The following is a 20,882-nucleotide window of genomic DNA, read 5'->3' as shown; positions in this document are numbered from 1 at the left end:
ACCCATCATAATGTATAAATATTTTTGAAGAGGTAAAATGTTAACCTTGTTCAAAACTATATAAAGAGACAAAGAAATCTCATGCTTTCTTTACTGTTTTCATTTCTTACCAAACATCCAGTCTTGTTTCATTATTTCTTTATTATATACATAAAATTACATATCCTGATCCTTAAATAATATGTTGGCAAATGTAAAATGGCTTGTCTCCCACTTTCTTTAGTTTATTAAATTATTTTTAAATGCTCCAAGGTTGCCTTACTTTGTAGCTTGCTGCTGGAAAGTCCAATACTAATCAATTTTTTCTTTTCTTTGTAAATGACTTAATAGTTTTCCTGGAAACTCTGAAAATTTTATCTTAAAATCTAATAGTTTTAGTGGTATATGTCTTGAAGTCCACTGTCTAGCATTAATTTTTCCTTGTTTCATTAGATGTTATAAAAATATAGTTTTGGATAACTGTATTCTAGAGTATTTTCTTTGATTGTAATCACAATAGTTTTGTTTTTTATTTTAGTTATTTCACTTACATATATTTTAGAACACCATGGTCTAAATTCTATACCTACTTTTATTTGTCCTTTATATTTTATTTAACTTCTATTCTAAGGCTGCTGTTCATCTGTGGTTAATATTCTATTTATATTCAAATATATTGATTCAAACATTTTATAATGTAAAATGTTTCTAGGATTTTTGAAAGAGTCTTTTATTTTCATTACTAAAATTGAACAGCTCTCTTTTCACATACATCATTATTATTATTATTATTATTATTATTATTATTATTATTTTGCTGAATTCTATCATAAGATTTTGAATTTCTGGTTTAATGTTTGGTTTTATTTTTTCTTTCATGGTTTTAATGTCTTATTTTCCTGACCACCGTTATATTTGTAGATAGACCACCATTCAGTGTTTTGGGTTACTTACTAGACTTCAAGAGAGAGGCTGAAAGTGTCTTCTTCGGCTGAAGTATAACAGGTAGGCTCTTTAATCAATGCTGTGATTTCTGGGGTAGTGAGGAGTAGTTGGGTGGTTATTGTTGCTATTCCTATAATCATAAGACCTTTCTTATACCTTGCAAGCTATATTACATATATATGTAAACACATATATGGACTAAGTGAATGAATACTGTTTCCCTTGGTTCTCAGAAACAATTCATTGATTGAGGAAGATGAAATTCATAGGGTTAGATAATTTGCCTAGATATGAATCCCATAACTAAAGTGTGGTTCAGCTAGGACTCAAATTTGAGTTCTCTAATGAAAAATCCTCTCAGCTTTCAATTACATGATATGGGTTTTCCTCCAATTCCTTATTATAAATGAGTAAAAACCTTGCTAGGCATATGATTTTACCCTATTAATTTATCAGCTTGATGAACTGAAAAACCAAGGATCACATTTCATAATTCTGGAAAAGGCACTAAACTTATATCTTCAATTTTCTGCACATTTAAAAACATTGATTTGTTTAGACTACCATCATTCTTGAGATCCAATCAGTTGCATTAATTTGCAATGCTAATTTAAGTTTTAAAAAAATCTGATGGTTACAGATTCTAAAATAGGTCAAAAGTTACAAGAGTCATACTATGAGGTAATAATCCTGGAGCAAAGGTCCTATAAGAACATAGATTGCACTTAGTAATTTTTCTCAAAGAGTATAAAACTTCTGATTTTATATCATTTTAAACAGACTACAACTATGTAGATAATTATAGTTTATTCACTACATTTAAACTGACTTTTAAAGGTTGGATGTTGTCTTATATCAAAAGCCAAGAATTATAATGATATCTCCCATTTAAAAGGTATTTTGTAATTTAGAAAGTACATTCATATGCATTATTTTTTCTTCATGACAATCCTGGTGAGTAGGTATTATTATTATCACCCATCACTTTACATATGTTAAAACAAACTAAGAGAGGTTGCAAATCACTCAATGCCATTCAGCTTGTGGCCACACAGGGACCCATTTTTGAGGCTTGAAATCCTTCCAGATTTGTTGCCTACTATGTAAGAGAAAAATACTTTCAGTGACCAAACTCTGAAAGACTATAGTTTGAAAGTAGTTCCACTTCCAAGAAAAGAGAGGAAAGTAACTATTTATTGCTCTGTAATTCCAGTTTTCAGACTCCCTTCACCCTTCAGAGATCATAGGACTATTAAAAGATAAAATAACAAAGGACCCTCTAGAACCGTGGTCTGCAAACTGCAGCTCGTGAGCCACATACAACTCTTTGGACCCTTGAATGTGGCTCTTCCACAAAATACCACAGCCTGGGCATGTCTATTTTGAAGAAGTGGCATTAGAAGAAGTTTAAAAAATTTGGCTCTCAAAATAAATTTCAATCGTTGTACTATTGATATTTGGCTCTGTTGACTAATGACTTTGCCAACGACTGCTCTTGGACATAGAAGTTGAATATATCTAATCTGAAACTAATTTCATAAGCAAAATATTACTCATTTTGGAAATAGAAAAATGTAGAGAAATTTTAAATATATAAATCAAGATCACTCACTTATTCTTTACTGGAAACCAATAGTCAGTTGTGAAAACCCCAATTGATTTTCAGTATAGAAACTTTGGCATCCTTCACAGATTACAGATATTTTCTTAAAGCAAAAGCAAATTTTTTCCTTACTCTGTCTGAGATATGTATTCAATATTTTAGGGTTTAAAAACATGAATAAGATACCATCTGACTCCCCATAGAGATTTGAAAACTATTGGGGGAGGGCATGCATACCACAAATAATGCAATAACTTCTCTATAAGTGGGACTATACCCAGAAAAAAAAAAGTTTTCATTAGGTTTCTCATGAGAACAAGTCAAATAAAGCTGAAGTGGAATTCTGAGGCCCCTGGAAAAGTATACATCTTCCTGTACAACTGAAACCAGATTGTCCTCAAGAAGAAGAGGTGAGACTCTTACACATGAGGTTATACTATCCGTTAGATGATGCTATTTGACCAAGGAGGGAAAGGGCAAGGAGTTCAACCATGAAGCTTACTGCTGCCAACTGAGTGGGAGAAAACTAAAGAGCAGATTTTGAGGGGTTGGGAAAAGAACATCTAGAAATACAATCTAAGAAGCCCAAGTCAGGGAAACAAAAAAGATCATGTAGTGTGTTATGGCCCTCAAACCCAGTAACTTAGGTAGAAAAAGATATTGAAATCATTCACTCTCTTCAGAGTTTGGGGCTTCTATATCCTACCTAATAAAAGAGTAATATGCAAATTGACCATCACTCCACCACACAAGATGGCTACCCCATGTGGTCAAAGATGGCTGCCCCCATGTGGACACAAGATGGCCAGCAGGGAAGGGCAATTGGGGCCAACAAGGCTGGCAAGGGAGGGCATTTGAGGGCAACCAGGCTGGCAGGGGGAGGTAGTAAGGGGCAATCAAGCCAGCAGGGGAGCAGTTAGGCATCGATCAGGCTGGCAAGGGAGTGACTAGGCGGTGATCAGGCTGACAGGCAGAAGTGATTTGGGGCAATGAGACAGGCAGGCAAGCAGCTGGGAACCAGCAATTCTGGATTGTGACAGGGATGTCCGACTGCCCATTTAGGCCCAATCCTAGCAGGATCTGGCCTAAATGGGCAGACAGACATCCCCCAATGGGCCCTAGATTAGAGAGGGTGCAAGCTTTGCTGATAGACACCCCCCCACACACCCCATGCAAGAATTTTGTGCATCAGGCCTCTAGTATTATAATAACTATGCTTGGTGCAGTTGGGTAATAGAAATACCAGTGGAAAAACTTTGTAAAGTATATGATTATATAGCCACTATGTGGTACACCTGAAACTAATACAAAATCATATTGAATGTAAGCTATAATTGAAATTTTTTTAAAAATAAAACAGGCAAGGATCTTGACTGAAGACAGGTTTTACAAGAGCTCTGCTTTCCCAGCGAGTACTAAAAGGAAAGATGGGCCCAGGCATTCACTGACCATAGAAGTTTTCCCTGACTTTTAGCAGAGAAGGCCTCCTGGAAAAACTGCACTATCCTAACATTATCTTTTAGGAAGCACTGAACCATGAAAAAGTCATAATACTAAGCATTTCATGTGAAGACTCTTGTTTAAACTTTAGTTATAATACCAACTCTGTGATATTGTGTGCTCTCATTTTGAGGTCCAAAGGTTTAAGAACAAGATGGTGTAACTAATTAGTACACACAGTAAGGATCAAGATCAGTTCTTTCTGCCTTCAGATACTCTTAACCACTGCTCTAGGCTGACCTCAGAAGTTAACATAAATATACTATAAGCTTTTTTGTATGCTGAGTCATAGGAAAATTATTTAGTATCTTTGTATTCTTTACAATCATCAGTAGCCTGTATCCCAGAGAGGGAAATAGAGGAAGGTAGGTAAGGAGGGAACAGAGTGCCAAGTTGAAAGACAAAGAGATAAGGCCTATGATGGGGAGAGAGAGACAGGCTGAGAGATGAATTCACCTAAAGATGCCATCATGTAAGTGCTATCTGTATTGGTCCATTGGGCAGAGTATCTAACCCAGAACTCTCAAGGAAAGATTGGGCTTCCTTCCAAAATTATTTCAGATTTTTTTTCTGTCTTTCTCCTACATACCCTCTGTATATGTATATATTCTGTATTATATATTCTCCTACATATACTCTGAGCATCTCCCAGAAACTCTTTTTAAATTCTCATCTAAGTATATTTCTCCATTGACATTTAGAGAGAGTGTAAGGGAAGGAAGAGAGGTGGGAGAGAGAAATATTGATGTGAGAGAGTTGCACTGACTGGTTGCCTCCCAGACATAACCCTGGCAAGGGCCAGGAATCAAACACATGACCTTCAGTCTCTGCTCTAACCACTGAGAAAAACCTGTTAGGGCCAGAGACATATTTTTTATAATAGAAAAAAAAAATGGAGAAAGGAGGAGAGAAAAACAAAAGAAAACAGGGGAAAGATATATATAATAGGTGACATAACCCAGAATCATGGTTTGATACAATTACTAGGGATACCATAGTAAACATTTATAATTCAATCTTCACTGTTAGACTTAAACTAAATAGGCAGAAAATTATAATACATATCATTCCAAATAACTCTCCCTACAGGCCAATAGGGAAAAGAAGTTAAAGCAAATACAAGTGTTTATTTATTTATTTATTTTTTTGCTTTGCTTCACTCGACTAAGCTTTTCCTAAAAGCTTTTAAACAAATGTTCCACTCATGGATATAATTGAAATAACAAGAAGCTACGAGGATAGATTGAAATGAGATTAATGCCTTAATCAATGGATTGGGAAGGTACAGAACAAAAGTACAACGTGCAAGCTTCCTGTGCAGTAAGTAATTTTGCCCTGTCAAGTTTATCTCAAAGAAATAATCTATATGGTCCTTTGGATTGTTCCATTCACTAAATTTTGGCAAGAATTTACACCACCAGATTTTTATAGCCTTATACTACAAAGAAAAGCAGAATTTGATAATAAGCAAATTTGACCAATATGGGTATATTTATGCAAAGGTGTACTCTGTGTGGTGAAAAAACAAGTCTCAAACCACAGAAAGTCGCTGAGTCTCATGATTACCTGGAGAGAATTGACTTTATAGTCACACAGATTCTAAATCAAATCCCACTTACAACAGTTATGTAATATGGAGGGAGTTACTCAATTTTCCTAAGTGTAAGCTTTCTCAAATGTACAAATTAAATGAGGTCAAGTTGAGGTCCTGGCCTAGTGGCTCAGTTGGTTAGAGTGTCGTAATTTGCCAAGGTTGCAGGTTCAGGTTCTAGCCCGTCAGGGAAAATACAAGAATCAACCAATGAATGCATAAGTAAAAGAAGAAGAAAAAAAAAATCAATGTCTCTCTTTTCCCCTTCCTCTCTCTAAAGTCTATAAATAAAAATAACAAATGAGATCATGTTGAGAAGGTACCAAGCATCATATAATGATAGTGCTTAATTAATGATAAATAAAGGACATTATTTCCATAATGATCATGAATTAGTTTATCAGAGAAGCACTGATAAACTTTACTTTTAAAAATAAGTTGCTATATAAAATATAGCAAATTATCACCAACATTCACAAATATCCAAAATGATACACTATAAAAAGTATAAAACTTTACTTTTAAAAATAAGTTGCTATATAAAATATAACAAATTATCACCAACATTCACAAATATCCAAAATGATACACTATAATGATACACATCCTGCAGGATTCAGAAAAATACCCTTAAAATACTTTACCTGAGATGCTTTCAGTCTTGTGTCTTAGTAAGTTTGTATATTTATTTTATTTTCCCCCTGAACCCTAACCTTTTCAGTTCCTAGAAAGCTTCCAGAAGACATAGTGAATGTCAAAGTATTGATTATTTTAGATCTATTAATGGACTGAGCTTCAAATATGCACTCAAGAATGTCTAGGCAAAATGTGCTAAAATCAGGACTAAAACTCAGGTTTTACAAAACTAAACTAGTGTCTTATCTACTTCAAAATACCTCTGTAAAATGTCTTTCTCATTGTTCTGATATCTTATAATAGCTTTTATAACACCTTTTTGGTTTTTACTTGCATGTTGGCTATCTCGGTAGAATTCCTATAGATTTTCACACTTGTATCTAGGATGGAGATTTAACTAATTTTCTGGGTCCTCTCGTGAAGCTCTAGAATTGAAATTCATGTCATGAACAGAGTAAAGGACGCCAGCAGTGGTGACAAGAGAGAAGTAAGATTTCTTTAAATAACTGACAATTGGTTATTTATTTATAGTAAAAGCCAGAGGATTGTTAGAAATATTGTCATTAATACCAACATGGATCTTTTAAAAATTATATTTATTGTGGAACGTATTACATTAAATCCCATTTTCCTCACAATGCCCCCTTCCTGCGCTCCCTGACTCCAGGCCTTCATGGCACTATTGTCTGTGTCCATGGGTTCTGCATATATGCATATAAGTTCTTTGGTTAATTTCTTCTTCCCTTCATATCATAACCTAACCACTCTTCTAGGGCTCAAATCTTCTATAAACAATTCTACTACATAATCTTCCACTTCATTCTCCTGAAGATATGTCTTCTACTTTATGGTCTGGAGAGTAAATTGTTTCTAATATGGAGCTGAAATCCATTTTCTTATAATTTCTACTTATTTTCACACTTTGACCTTGGGGGTCACAGAGACCAAGTTATATCTTTGGAATCAGCCAATCAATTATGAAGAAGTGACTGTCACACCCACTTGACTCTTTTATTTTACTAAAATTGAAAAATTCAGTTCCATTGACATTTTCCAAATGCCAACAGCTACCTGTCTTAATTATTGTACAACCCTTTGACCTGCATGTCCACTATGAAAGCCATTACCCAAACATAATCACTGATGAAATGAAATCTTACTAAATGTGATGAAGAAATTGAGTTTATAATTTCATTTAAATTTACATTTATATAGTCTCATATAGCTAAGTATACATTAAAGTATAAGTTCACAATGCCGAGACCTCCCTCAGAAATTTTTGCCTAGCTTCATGAGTAAAAGAATGAAACTTTAAAAAATATACACACTTTAATTACATGTAAAGAATAAAAAAATATGGTTGTAATGAGGAGAAAGGTAGTTACATTTGTAATAGATCGAAGGTATATGTTTATTTTTTCTTAGATAAAATAAAATTTGCTAGAAAGTCATTTGGGAGAACCTACATAGTTGGAGATAGTGTTTGATTAATTTAGGATGGACTAATTCAAAGGACCACAGAAGGGGACATACAGTGAGGAAGAAATCTGCCATACAGAGGTCTGGATGGGATTGAGGAATTTTGACCTCTGTAAGCACAAGTTTCACCAGTGCCAGAAAGCTGTGACCGGTGGTGTGTGAGCATATAAACAATTCTACTACTTATTTGCCCCCCGCATACCCCACCCACCCACCCAACTCCCTGCTGTGTTTGCACCCTGCCCACCCACCCACCACCGTTCCGCCATGCTCACAGCCCCATCCACCCACACATGCATTGTCGCACCCACCTGCCTGCTATGCCACCCGCCAGCCTTGCTGTGATTGGAGCCTGTGGGCCATGGAGAAGGGAGTCTATGAACCATGAGCTCCACTGCTGCAAGCAGCTTATAGGCGGGGGGAGGGACCAAGAGATGCTCCAGGCATCTCTTGGTGACTGGTCATTTGGTCTTTAAGGCCTATGGACACTGGTTTTTTATAATATAGACTGGAGGCCCTGTGCATGAAATTTATGCATGGAGGGAGTGGGGAAATGTCCCTCAGCCCAGCTTTCACCCTCTCCAATCTGGGACCCCTCAAGGGATTGTGCCTAAATGGGCAGTTTAACATCCCTCTCACATTCCAGGACTTCTGGCTCCCAACTGCTCCCCTGCCTGCCTGATTGCCTCTAACTGCTTCTGCCTGCTGCCTGATCACCCCTAACTACTCCCTTGTCAGCCTGATAGATGCTTAACTGCTCCCCTGATGGCCTAATTGCCCCCAACTGATCTCCCCTGCTTACCTAGTCACCCCTAACTGCCCTCCCTTGCCAGCCTGGTCACCCCAAACAGCCCTCCCCTGCAGACCTTGATCTCCCCTACTGGCCATCTTGTGGTGGCCATCTTATGTCTAATGGAGGTGGCCATCTTGTGTGTTGGAGTGATGGTCAATTTGCATATTACCTCTTTATTGTATAGGAGGATAAACAATGGGGTTCTGCCTCATACTCATTAGGGTGCTACAAATGAATGTGTAGGAAACAAGACTCAATAACAGATCTAGATTTAGAAAGACAGCACAGATGGAAATGAAAATGATGTACTACAGTCCTAGGAGCCAATGCCCAAGCTATGTTTTTATATGCCATACACATCCAAACCATCTTAAGTAATTATAATTATAAGGGGCACGTGAAGAGTGCCCTCAAGAATTTTCAAGCCCCCAAACCATGTATTTTGAGCCGAGTTTTTTGGTGATATATTCACTTCTTTGTGTCATTTATTTTGCTTCATATCTCTGTTTTGCTTCATACAGTAAGACAAAATTATTAAGATGAAACCAACAACTGTTTTCCTGCAACTTTTATTGATTTTTTTGTACTCAGAGTAAAGGTCATAACAAACTGTCAGATACTTCACTGGTTCGTTATATTTTCATTTCATTTACATTGCTCATCTGTGACCTGCACTGGGATAACTGCTCATTGCCTGCTGGGAGCTGCCATAACTTGGTGTAGGCACCAGGTGATGATGCAGAGATTCAAAGGTTTGTTTTGGCCCAACTCATGTCACTGTTCATCTTGTTCTCTTGATCTTAAAAATAAGAACAGAAATGCTAACCTTTGTAACCTTACAGGAATATTCAATACTCTGCCTAAGTGATAGAGAAATGTTCCAACACAGTTGGACTCAAGGCCATTTTTATACCCTATGATCATAATAAAATGTTTAAAAGTATGTACTTTTAAATGGATGGTTAAAGAACCAGGAGGAAAAACGTGGTGGTCAATGTAGATGACCATTTGATTTTGCACCCAAGTAGTGAGAGTATTCTTCAGTATGAAAGGAGAAGTAAGGATGATCATTATGTTAAACTAGAGGCCCAGTGCATGAAAATAGTGCACTGCGGGGGAAGGGGCCTCAGCCCAAACCTGTGCCTCTTACAGTCCAGGACTCCCCAGGGATCAGGCCTAAGCTAGGAGTCAGACATCCCTCTCGCAGTCCTGGGCTCTCACAGTCCAAGACCCCCTTGCTCCTTACTGCCTACCTGCCATGGAGGGCTCACGCCACCTCCACTGTGCTCACCAGCCCAGTTTCTGGCTGAGCAAGGGCAAAAGGGGAAAGTGTGGCTCAACCAGAAGCCAGCTGCTTCTTAGCGCTGGCCCCACTCCCTGCCCAATGGTGTGGGGAGGGAAGGCAACCTGGGGCCAGTCAGGCTAATGGAGGGGCTGTGGGAGGTTGAGGCACTGCGGTTGCACTCTGTCCAGCCTTTGCAGAGGCTCTGAGACTGCGCAGCCCCCTCTCCCACTGCCTCTGCAGAAGGAGGGGCCGCGACGCTGGGACAGGGGCCCTGGGATCTTGGGACCACACCACAGCCTCTGGGGAAGGAGGGGCTGCACCACTGGGACTGGGACTCCAGGACCACTGCGCGGCCTCTCCTGCTGCCTCTGTGGGAGGTGACCGGGCCTATCAGGAGAAGGCGCTGCCCCCATAAGCTGCTTCCACTGCCCACTGCCACAGCTGCCTGTTCTTGCTCGGCCCTCATAGCTGCTGCGACTTTGTCCAGAAGGAGTTCCAGACATCCATTAGGTGTCTGGTCTATCTGGTCTAATTAGCATATTACCCTTTTATTAGTATAGATACTAGAGGCCTGGTGCATGAGACTCGTGCACTGGGGCAGGGAGGGGAGAAGGGGGAGGGGGAAGGGTCCCCAGTCCGGGACCCCTCGGGGGATGTCCACCTTCCAAGCTTAGGCCCGATCCCCTTAAGTCAGCAGTCAGCCAGGGGCTCTCACAGCCTGGAAACCCTCACTCCTTACTGCCCACTTGCAGCGGAGCTTCTCCCACTACTGCTGCTGCGCTCACCAGCTGTGACCCCGGGCTCCTGGATGAGCAGCACTCCTGCTGTGGGAGCTCACTGACCACTAGGGGGCAGCTCCTGCATTGAGCACCTGCCCCCTGGTGGTCCGTACACATCATTGTGACAGATCTTTCTGCCATTTGGTTGATTTGCATATTATACTTTTTTTATATAGGATATTAAAATATGTAAGAAATATATTAAAGCTACCATGAGCCACAGGGTCTCAAAGCATTTTTTCCTTTCTATTTCATATATGATTCTTAATATAGTAAGATAACTCTTAAAAATATGAGAATATTCACATTTTAAAACTAATAAATCCCTGGCTGGTGTCACTCAGTTGGTTGGACATCAACCCACCCACCAGAAGGTTGTCATTTTGATTCCTGGTCAGGGCACATGCCTAGGTTGCAGGTTCAATCCCTGGTTGTGGTGTTGTGTGGGAGACAACCGTTCAAGATCTCTCTCCCCACCCGCCCTTCATTCTAAAAATCAATAAAAAAACATTTAAATACTAATAACATTAACTAATCATGGGAAAGGTGCTATGTGATTAAAAACATCAACAAAAAAGCCGAGACCGGTTTGGCTCAATGGATAGAGCGTCGGCTTGGGGACTGAAAGGTCCCAGGTTCGATTCCGGTCAAGGGCATGTACCTTGGTTGCGGGCATATCCCCAGTAGGGGGTGTGCAAGAGGCAGCTGATCGATGATTCTCTCTCATCGATGTTTCTAACTCTCTATCTCTCTCCCTTCCTCTCTGTACAAAATCAATAAAATATATTTTTAAAAAAAAAAAAAAAAAAAAAACATCAACAAAAAAAAGAGCACTGATGTATTTCTCAAAGCATTTCTCCTGGAGTGTTCATACATATTACAGAAGAAATGAAGCTCATGTTGAAATCAGAGAAATGCCGAGTGAAAAAGAAGTGAAAAATGCTTCTTTGCTCTGAAACTTCACAGAGCCGCTAACAGGTTCGTTAATGTTCATCCAACAAAGGAGCAGGTGTGTGGCAGGGTCTGAATTCACATCATCTCAGAACCTTTCTGTGCTTTCCTGCCCAGCAAGTACCAAACCTTGTGCCATGGCATAGCATGTTCTAGAGAAGAGCAAGCAACAATTAAAAAAAAAAAAAACATTTATAAAGAATGATGTCAGTTATTAGTGGGTCACTGCTTATGTCTCCAAGGATTCAAGAAAGAGTAATTGGAAGTCAATTAAGCAAGAGACTTTTAAGTTATATGTATAAGAACATTTCTCATAGGGAAGCTGAACTGGTCAAATGTGAGTGCTTGGAGAAACATAGGAGGAAGAATTACATATGATGTGCAAATTACCTCTATTCCTGTTTATGTAATGATATGGATTACAAACAAATTCCTATTGGAACAGAAGGATATTCACAATATGACAGGAATTATTAAGGATAAGAATACTTTGTCCTCAAGAGGTTTGTAGGTAAGGATGATAATATTCCCAAAAAGTAGAAAAGCCCAACAGTTTCTCTAAAATTGATTAATAGATATTTTGTTGAAGGTGAAGAAATTTGAACAGAAATACTGAGTATCAAAAGGCAAAAGTGATTTGCCAAAATTGGTAGAATAAAAATGAGAAATGTAAGAAGTCAAACTAGATTGGAGGTCTTTTCAGATTTTAAATGCATGCTACCAAAGAAGAGGGTCAGATTAAGATGGTTTGATTCAATGGATAGAGCATCTGCCTGCAGACTGAAGGATCTTAGGTTCAGTTCCAGTCAATGGTACATGCCAGGGTTGTGGGCTCCAAACTCAGTAGGGGGCATGGAACAGAAAAAAGCCTATCAATGATTGTCTCTCATCATCGATGTTTCTATCTCCCTCTCCCTTCCTCTCTAAAATCAATAAAATATATATTTCAAAAAGATGTCTTTAATTGAGAAGATAAAGGTAAAGTCTTATTTTTTACAGAACTGTTTTATGAGTCAGAAAATTCAATACTTCAATCTAAAGATGAAGAAATGTATTTTTTGGCAGATATCAGAGGACATTAATTCTGCTGTCTGTGATATTTAATGTTTGAATTTTAGAAGACTTTTGGGCAAATCTTTGCTATTTCGGAAAATGATTAAAAGGACAATATAATGAGGGCAGACTAAATATCTTTTTATTTTTTTAAGATACTTCACATTTGTCTTTTTAGAAATACAACACATTGAGCTTCATTTAAAATACCACATCCAAAGCAGGGCACACAGTTCCACGCTCTGCACAAAGCAACCACTTGGCGATTTCTGCTCATTTACAAGCTAAACCTTATCAAGGCGTACTGGGTTATAAGCCAATGCAATTTTCTAAACCAAAGATGTGAGATTTACCAATTAAGTTTTAGTAACAGGAAAGGTTGCCCAGTACACCATTTCAAAGCATTAGAGTTACAACAATAAATCATTCAAAATGTCATGCCTGAAAAGTCCAGCAATGCAATTCCAAGTCAGTTCTCCTATACATCCCTGTTTGACTAGATTTCAAAACATTAAAAACAACAACAAAAAAATACTAAGTATACTTCGCTAAGACAGGTCAATTTCTATTTAATTCTATAAATTGTTATTTGCTGTCATTCATTGTCACCTTAAGTAACAGTAAAAATCTGATACTATACAGTTACTCAAAATATAGAATATTAGTGGAAATGATATTTAAAATATTTTAATAACCAGAATGATTAATTTAAAGTTCAAAATTTAAAGTATATTTAGTCCTTTATAATCTCTAAAAAAGCTATGCTTTAAAATGCTTATCAAGTGATAAAAGCTACAGCACCAATCATTTTAAAAAAATCATCCCATTTATAAATCATGTAAAAAAAAACACCTGCTGATATGCCTTTTTTCATTTTGTACATCTGTCATGAGCTATAGGATACAGCAGGGTTTGAGCCAACAATGGACAAAGGGAATCTTAACAAATTTTTCCAGCTTCTCCATTAAACTGGTCATCAGCAGGTGACATATTTCCATAAGCAGAGTTTCTTTTCATATTCATGATCTCCTTCAGAAAATCCTTTCTCTGCTTCTGTTGAACACTAAGTTTAAAATTTGTCTAACCCTTATAATACCTTCCGAGAGTTTTATATATCCACTATCTCCATTATTGACTCAGACACCAAAATACTCTAGTGGCATGCCATTTAATTAATTGGCTTAATCTTACTTTGCTTCAAATGGTGTAACTTTTTTTTTGTAATACCTGCTGCTTTTATAGTTTATTCATTTTACATGTCTGATTACTTTTAATGTTTTCTGAATCACTCAGTCTACCTGAATACTGGAATAACAAACACTTTTCTAAAACTAAGAAAAGCATTGCTCTCTCTGTTGGAATATTTGTATTGAAGCCAAATTGCTCAAAAGTGCTCATTTTCTAAATGTTTAACTATTCCCATTTTATGACTTCAATTTAAATAAACACCAGTTTGATGTAATTTTTGAACTGTTCTTTTACAGCTCCTGAACTGAAGGCTGCCCACTGAGGTGCAAAGACTCTTCATATTTTCATTGTCTCAATTCTCAGCTCTTTACATGTACTGGAATTCTTTATTATTTCATGTTGACTTAAAAGATTAACTTGATCTATATCTTTTGACACCTCATTCAGGGATCAATGGATATGGTGAATTATGTAATGCAAAATAAGATACCCAGACAGTTTTCTAAACTTTTGGTTGAAGTTCTACTCTGTCTCCCCAACATTACACAGATGCCACTTATACAAAATCCAATAATGTTCTAGTATAAATATTTCTCACTGAAACAACTTTTTCTCAAATATTATCTCTAAAATTTGATATGGCATGTCAGAAGTTATTCCTTTCGATAACCTTCATTATCAAATTCTTGCCTTTTACATTTTAAGTAGGCTATTAAAACTCAAATGAAATAGTTGAAGTTTCATAAAGAATGATTAATGTTACTTGTTTTATAAGTTTAGCAAAATGCTGTTTATTTCAACATAAGTTCAAATTGAAACAATTGGTTATATTGATATATATTTATGCCCTCTTAAGTATTTCATGGTTGAAAATGTGGTCAATTATTTTTAATTAAAAAGTAGATCATGTTAAAAATTCTGATGGTACATTCTAAATGTTTGTTCTATTAATGGTTAAAATTATTGCGTTTAGATTTTAAATATATCTTTATATGAAACTGACTCTACATGTCTTATTAGTAACACATTTTCCTTACTTGAGCCGTCAACTTTAACAAAACATGATTGCTACATGATTAAATATGTAACTGTTTAACATTTTCAAATATTAATGACAGCTTTTGAGCACCATTTGCACCTGACAATAGTATTATTAAAAAGGCAGTCATATTTTTTGAAATAATCAAGCTGTTTCCATTCCATAAATTCTGAATCCACTGTTGCCCAGTACCAGAAAACGTTCCAAGCTGTAGTTCATTATTACTATCACTTCTTAGTTCCCCTGACAAATCTGATAACATGCTTGAGACTGGCGTGTGATGCAATGGTACCAAGCAGTCTGTCAATGAAGGTGGAATAGCAGCAGGATCAACCAAAGTCACATGGGACAACCTTACAGAAGACGCCTGATACATGAGAACCGCTTTGGTTGCACTGCTTTGTGTTACTGACCCAAAGATTCACTTCCTTTTGGCAGGGGGGCCTTCCTCTTCTGTTGTTAGGTCAATCATATCTATTTTCTTCTTCCGTGCCTGCCTGGCTGCCATCTCTGAACCGGGGGCTACTATTATTGTTGTATGAGTAATGGGGGCTGAAATCAATGAATAAGTTTTAGGGAGGAGGGGGACTCCTGTACCCTGTTGACTGGAGACTTCTATAGCTTCTTCCTGTGGTCTCAATGGATACCAAGAGCCATCTACTTGGAATCTGATCATCTCCACATCGGAATAGTCATTGAGAATTTCCATTAAAAGCCCATCTAATATTAAACTTTCATAAGCAGCTTCTTTTTTACACACAGGGCATTCCCAGGTTGAATTCCTCTCATTCATTTGCAGATATGAGGCAGCATCAAAACACTGTAGATGTCTACAAGTCTCTGCTCGGCATGGGTTTGTCAACCTCGTTTTCCCTAATGGGCACATCAAGGAGAGCTCAAGGTCAGTTAGAACAATTCCACTTTCAAGGTCTGCAGCAAACAGTTCTCTAATTAGTGCTCTAGAATCATCTGGGTCTCTAATACCTTTCCTTTTTAATCTCTGCAATAACATGGCTGCTGTGAGCTGTCGCACAAGATGTGCAGACATGGAGTAAGTCTCTCCCATGTTTGATGCCCAAGAGATGGCAATCTGGTTTGGCACAACTGAAGATAATGTAACTAAAGATGTAACATTCACAGTGTGTCCAGAGCACATCCGTTTAATCGTTGCATCAGGAAGTGGTAGTGGTGGTGTGTACTTAGATGGAGGAACAAGGTTTCCATTTACTTTTATAGATAGGTTCTTGAAATAGCCACCTCCTTTAGGGCACCTTGTCTCTGCCAAGCAAAGTCTCAGTTGAACTTGGATTTTATAATCCTCCCCACCATCTGGCAAAGGAACCCCAGATATGCGTATCTCTGTAACCTGTAGAGAAGTCAGAGTAAAACTAAACAACTCCTCTTGAGACCCTTCAGTACTTCTTTGAACTAAACTCGTGGGCTCAATGAGGACATCATACTCATCATAAAAGGGCAAGTTTTTAAACATCACATGAGGATGGGCAAGAGGGACTGGAGGACCTGGCCGCTGCATCTTAAGCATAGACTTAGTATCTTGAAGCAGCACAGAACCAACAGAGATGGACGGTGAGTGCGAGATGTCACAGAAGTGGAAGGCAACCTGTGGATTCCAGCCACAGCCAAGTTAGGTTCTACAGGTGATGAGCTACCATCCAAACTGAAAACTGAAGACCTGAATGTGGATAAATCAGAAGGTCCTTCAGGAGTTTGTGGGTGCTGGTGTCTATGATGGAATTCTCAAATTTTAATTTGAACCGCAAGGCTATAGCTGCTCTTCAAGAAATGCAATGCCCTTATCAGGAGGTCATGCTTGCATCCACTTTTATTCCGCCCAGCGAAGCCTAGCAACAGTGGCTGTTCATTGTAGTTCAGAAACCTAAAACTAGAAACCATATTTCTCAGCTTCTCAGGTCTACCATTGTATGTCACCCATGGGTATGACTGTTGCCACAGCACCCCCTCCCGCTGCCATCAACTGAGCAGCTGCCACCAGGGCCCTCACTGCTGCCTTCAGCAACATTCTGCACTGGGCCTAAGTATATTTTTAAAAGAAAATGATATTAATAGACTTAAGTCTGCTTATGTTTCAAAGCACATATTAATACAATTTTTACAAGAATTGTGCTGCAAGTTCTAATGAGAAGAGAGAAAGTACATAATCTGAAAATGATTATTTGAAAAAAATCTCAAAGAAATTAACTTTCAAAGGAAAAAAATGGGAATTATTGGACAAAATCAGAAACAAAGACACTGTTGCTTTATTTTTAAGATCCTTTAAAAATCTAAGATAATTTTTTAAAATTTTTCAAAATCATTTAGAGTGCCCAATAATCTGTTGAAATAGCTGAATTATATAACTATATACCTTTGTTTAATGGATAATAAAAAGTAGCGTATTTTTTAAAATAGTTTTGCAATAAGAAGCCTATTTATAAGCAAATATCCTATAAAATAAAAGGGTAATATGCAAATAGACCGAAAGGCAGAACAACCGAACAACCAATCGAAGTGTAATACATTAATCATATGCTAATGATACTCAACCGCTTGCTATTATGTGCACTGACCACTAGGGGGCAGATGCGCCGACTGGTAGGTTAGCTTGCTGCTGGGGTCCAGCCAATCAGGACTGAGTGGGTCAGACGCATCCTAGATTCCTCCCGTGGTCCCTCCCCCAGCCTGATTGTGCACCAGTGGGTTCCCTCAGCTTGGCCTGCACCCTCTTGCAATCCAGGACCCCTTGGGGGATGTTGGAGAGCGGGTTTCAACCCAATCGCACAAGCCACTCCCTTTGGGAGGGTGCCAGATGCAGGGTTCATGGCTGGCATTGATTGGGCACAAACCCATGGCAGGCACAGTGGCGAAGGGCTGAGTGGGAGCAGCAGGTAGGAGCTGCAGGCGGTGTTGGACTGCAGTTTTAGCCTGATCTTTGCAGGCCACCCAGAGGGACCCCACCTGTGCAGAAATTCATGCACTGGGCCTCCAGTTTACTTACTAAAGTTCCAGGTCAAGAGTCAACTACTACAAAAGTTTTTTGTCTCAGTTCTCCTTTGACCACATTTAACTTAATCCTAAAGCAAAGTGAACCATTCACTTGTAGGATTTCTAAACATGGCTTTCAATGCATTCACTCAGAAAATAAGCACTTTGTTTAAGGGCTACTATGTCCCATGAACAGTTATGCAGAGAGATGAAAGCTAAGAAAATCATAACTGCAGAGAGATGCAAAGCTAAGAAAATCATAAATATCTATGCTCAAGAAGCTCTATTACCTCATATACCTTCTTAATCTGGGAACATTATGTCATAGAATTATTTATAAGGATTACATGAATTAAATAAATGGCACTTAGCTTAGCCAACAGGGGGAGTTCAACAAATAATTTTTTGCTTCTATTTTGGGAGCACTGTATTGCTTATACCAAAAGCTTTACTATATTGTAGTGGACTAATTTCCAAATATTTTTGTTCATTTTAATTTTGTTTGCATTGCTTTTCTACTTCACTAAATTGTGACTCAGTTATATATATATATATATATATATATATATATATATATATATATATATATATATATTTCCCCTATAACCTATCTCAATGGATAGCCTAGGGCTGAAACTTTATATCTGTGATTGAAAGATAAGGAAAGGGAAAAGGAACTAAGGAAGGCAGTCAAGATAGGAAAGATTTATAAGTATGGCCATTAAAAGAGAGACTAAAGTACTTCTGCAAGGTAAATGGTTTTCCAGAAAAACTAGAGCAAAGATCAATAAACAAAATGTAAAACCATCAAAAATTATCTTGCTCTTCTCCTTTCAGATAAAAGGTAATCTTATATAAAATCTAGAAAATTAATGGCTGAGAATTTTTATAATAAGGTTGAGAAGGAAACACCGGAATGACATAAAGATAAAAATAAAGGAATATAACAATAATGGCCAAATAGGAAAGTTGGGAATTATATCTTTAGTAACTATAGCAAGAAAGATGACACAACTTCTATTTCTGTGTTGTTGTTTTTTGCTACATTTTAAGCTTTTATGAAGGATACCAACAATCAAGAACCTGTATTGTACTAGACACTTGACCAGGATCCTTCCATGTAACATTGTTTGTTTATGTCTCATGACAAACCTTTGAGGCACACTATATGGTACATTCCCCATTTTTATAAGCAAGAACTAAACTTTCATCTACATTATTCTTAACTCTCATTTTTGATTGATTATTGGTCTCTATTTTGTTGTCTTCTGAATCTCTTCTGAAGTGCCTGTTTAGCAATGAAGAAAATCCAATTCTGGTATATAATATGAATTAATATTTAAATCAGATAGTGTCACTCTTCTACCACAAAAATGCTCCATTATCTTTCGGCAAAAATCTCAACTCATTTAAAGCAGAAGTCTGCTATGGTTAGCTTCTGCTTCCTATGTAGCTTTATTCTGTGGACACTTTACAATTTTTACTTAGCATTTTAGAGATGCCAAAATGTTACTAAAATCCTAAAGCATGTGTGTGTTCATGGGTTTCCCTTGCAAGGGATGCCTTTCCCAAGAGTATCTATTTGGCAGACTCATAGTCATCTTAGGTACATCACGAGTTTAAGAATTCCACATCCTATTTGTTACCTTTCTTAACTTTAGCAGGCAAAGCGAAGCATAATGCCTTCTGTCAGCACCTCAATTAAAGCAATTGCCCTATCAGTTGACAGGGATCTTAATTCCTAAAAAGAGCTAGACTTAGTTGAGTCCTGCCATGGCACTTTTCTTACATTGCATCAGATCATCTTCAGAGCAACCCTGCATGAAAGGCACTAAGGTCACTAATCGCAAGTGAGCGAATGGTAAACTCGAAATAACAGTCCACGGGGGGAAGAAAGTTCACTTTTTCCTATGACACTCAAAAGTCTGGGTGTTTATATCACTGTAAGAAAGGCATTTGAATGCATGTAATTATTTTTGTATCCTCATGACTCCATAGGTATGTAGTAGTATAAATCCACATATACACATGTAAATGTATGCGAGTATTACTTTAAAGGTAGACAAAGGCTACAGCCTGTGGATGATATAGGATTTCAAAGTGGGGACATTTTAATCATTGTTTAAAAGATAAAAGATTTGAGTAAACAGTAATGAATGAGGACTTCTACTTCAATGAGGAAATTGCTTAGAAGTCTTCACTCTCATCTTCAACAAGACAAAACTAGAAAACTGAAAAATATACTTTCTGGGAACCCATCAGAGCACTGAGTTTGCAGGGAAAATCGCTACCTTGAAATCTAGAGAGCCAGGCATGCGCAGAGGGTCACAACCAATACCTGTTTACCTGGAGCAGAGGCCTCCAAAGCAACGAACAGGTATCAAAATGGTCATTTTGACAAGTTCCCGCACTAAACGAAGTGTGGACTAGTATAAAAGTGAGAAATGCGCGGGGGACTACAGTCTTAGGGGCATTCCCAACATTTGTGGGCATGAGCACCAGAATCCCCACCAGGTTTAAATGTTAAAGAAGCAGAACCCATTTCTTCACGAAGCCAGAAAGTGGAGTGGAAGAGTAATCATGGGTGAATTATGCCCCAAGCTTTCCCCATACCAAAGGCCAACTCTAAGGGGGAAAAGACTAACGTTGTTTTCTCCCACAGGAGAAGGATCATTTTTCCCACTCCAGTCCCCTCTAGACTTTTAACTCGAAGGAGGGTGAAAAATCATAGTTAATGGTTATGTCTTTAAGAAAATAAATTGGAAATGCTACAGCTATAAAGGCAAATGGGAGGAAATGCTATATCCTCTGGGGAAACACTTGTGAAGATCACAGTCCAAGACATAGGTCCGCTAAAAGACAGAGATTTAGCCATACGATTATAGAAAGCTCCCCCCTCACACACACCTTACAGCCATATCCACAAGGTTCCTGTATAATGAATATGAATAACATCTGCAAGAGTGACTTTTTAGATATCCAAAAATGAAGACAACAGACACAGAATAGCCAACCCGCTATTGAAGGAAAAGAACAAAATGGGGAGATAAACTCAATG

At 37.8% G+C, this 20,882-nt stretch overlaps 1 protein-coding gene across 1 annotated transcript; it reads right to left on the bottom strand.

Moving 5' to 3' along the window:
* Window positions 1-14,858: 14,858 nt before the first annotated feature.
* Window positions 14,859-20,217, bottom strand: LOC311627628 (E3 SUMO-protein ligase PIAS2-like; the record flags this gene model as incomplete). The annotated part of the gene is given in 5 exon segments (XM_084894122.1): window positions 14,859-15,242; window positions 15,246-16,418; window positions 16,421-16,579; window positions 16,583-16,754; window positions 20,171-20,217. Coding segments are annotated over 5 exon segments (1,935 nt in total).
* Window positions 20,218-20,882: the final 665 nt, after the last annotated feature.

The sequence above is a fragment of the Pipistrellus hanaki genome (genome assembly GCF_964339955.1).
Source record: "Pipistrellus hanaki genome assembly, chromosome: 9".
Lineage (NCBI taxonomy): Eukaryota > Metazoa > Chordata > Mammalia > Chiroptera > Vespertilionidae > Pipistrellus > Pipistrellus hanaki.
This window is presented reverse-complemented; position numbering and strand designations above follow the sequence as displayed.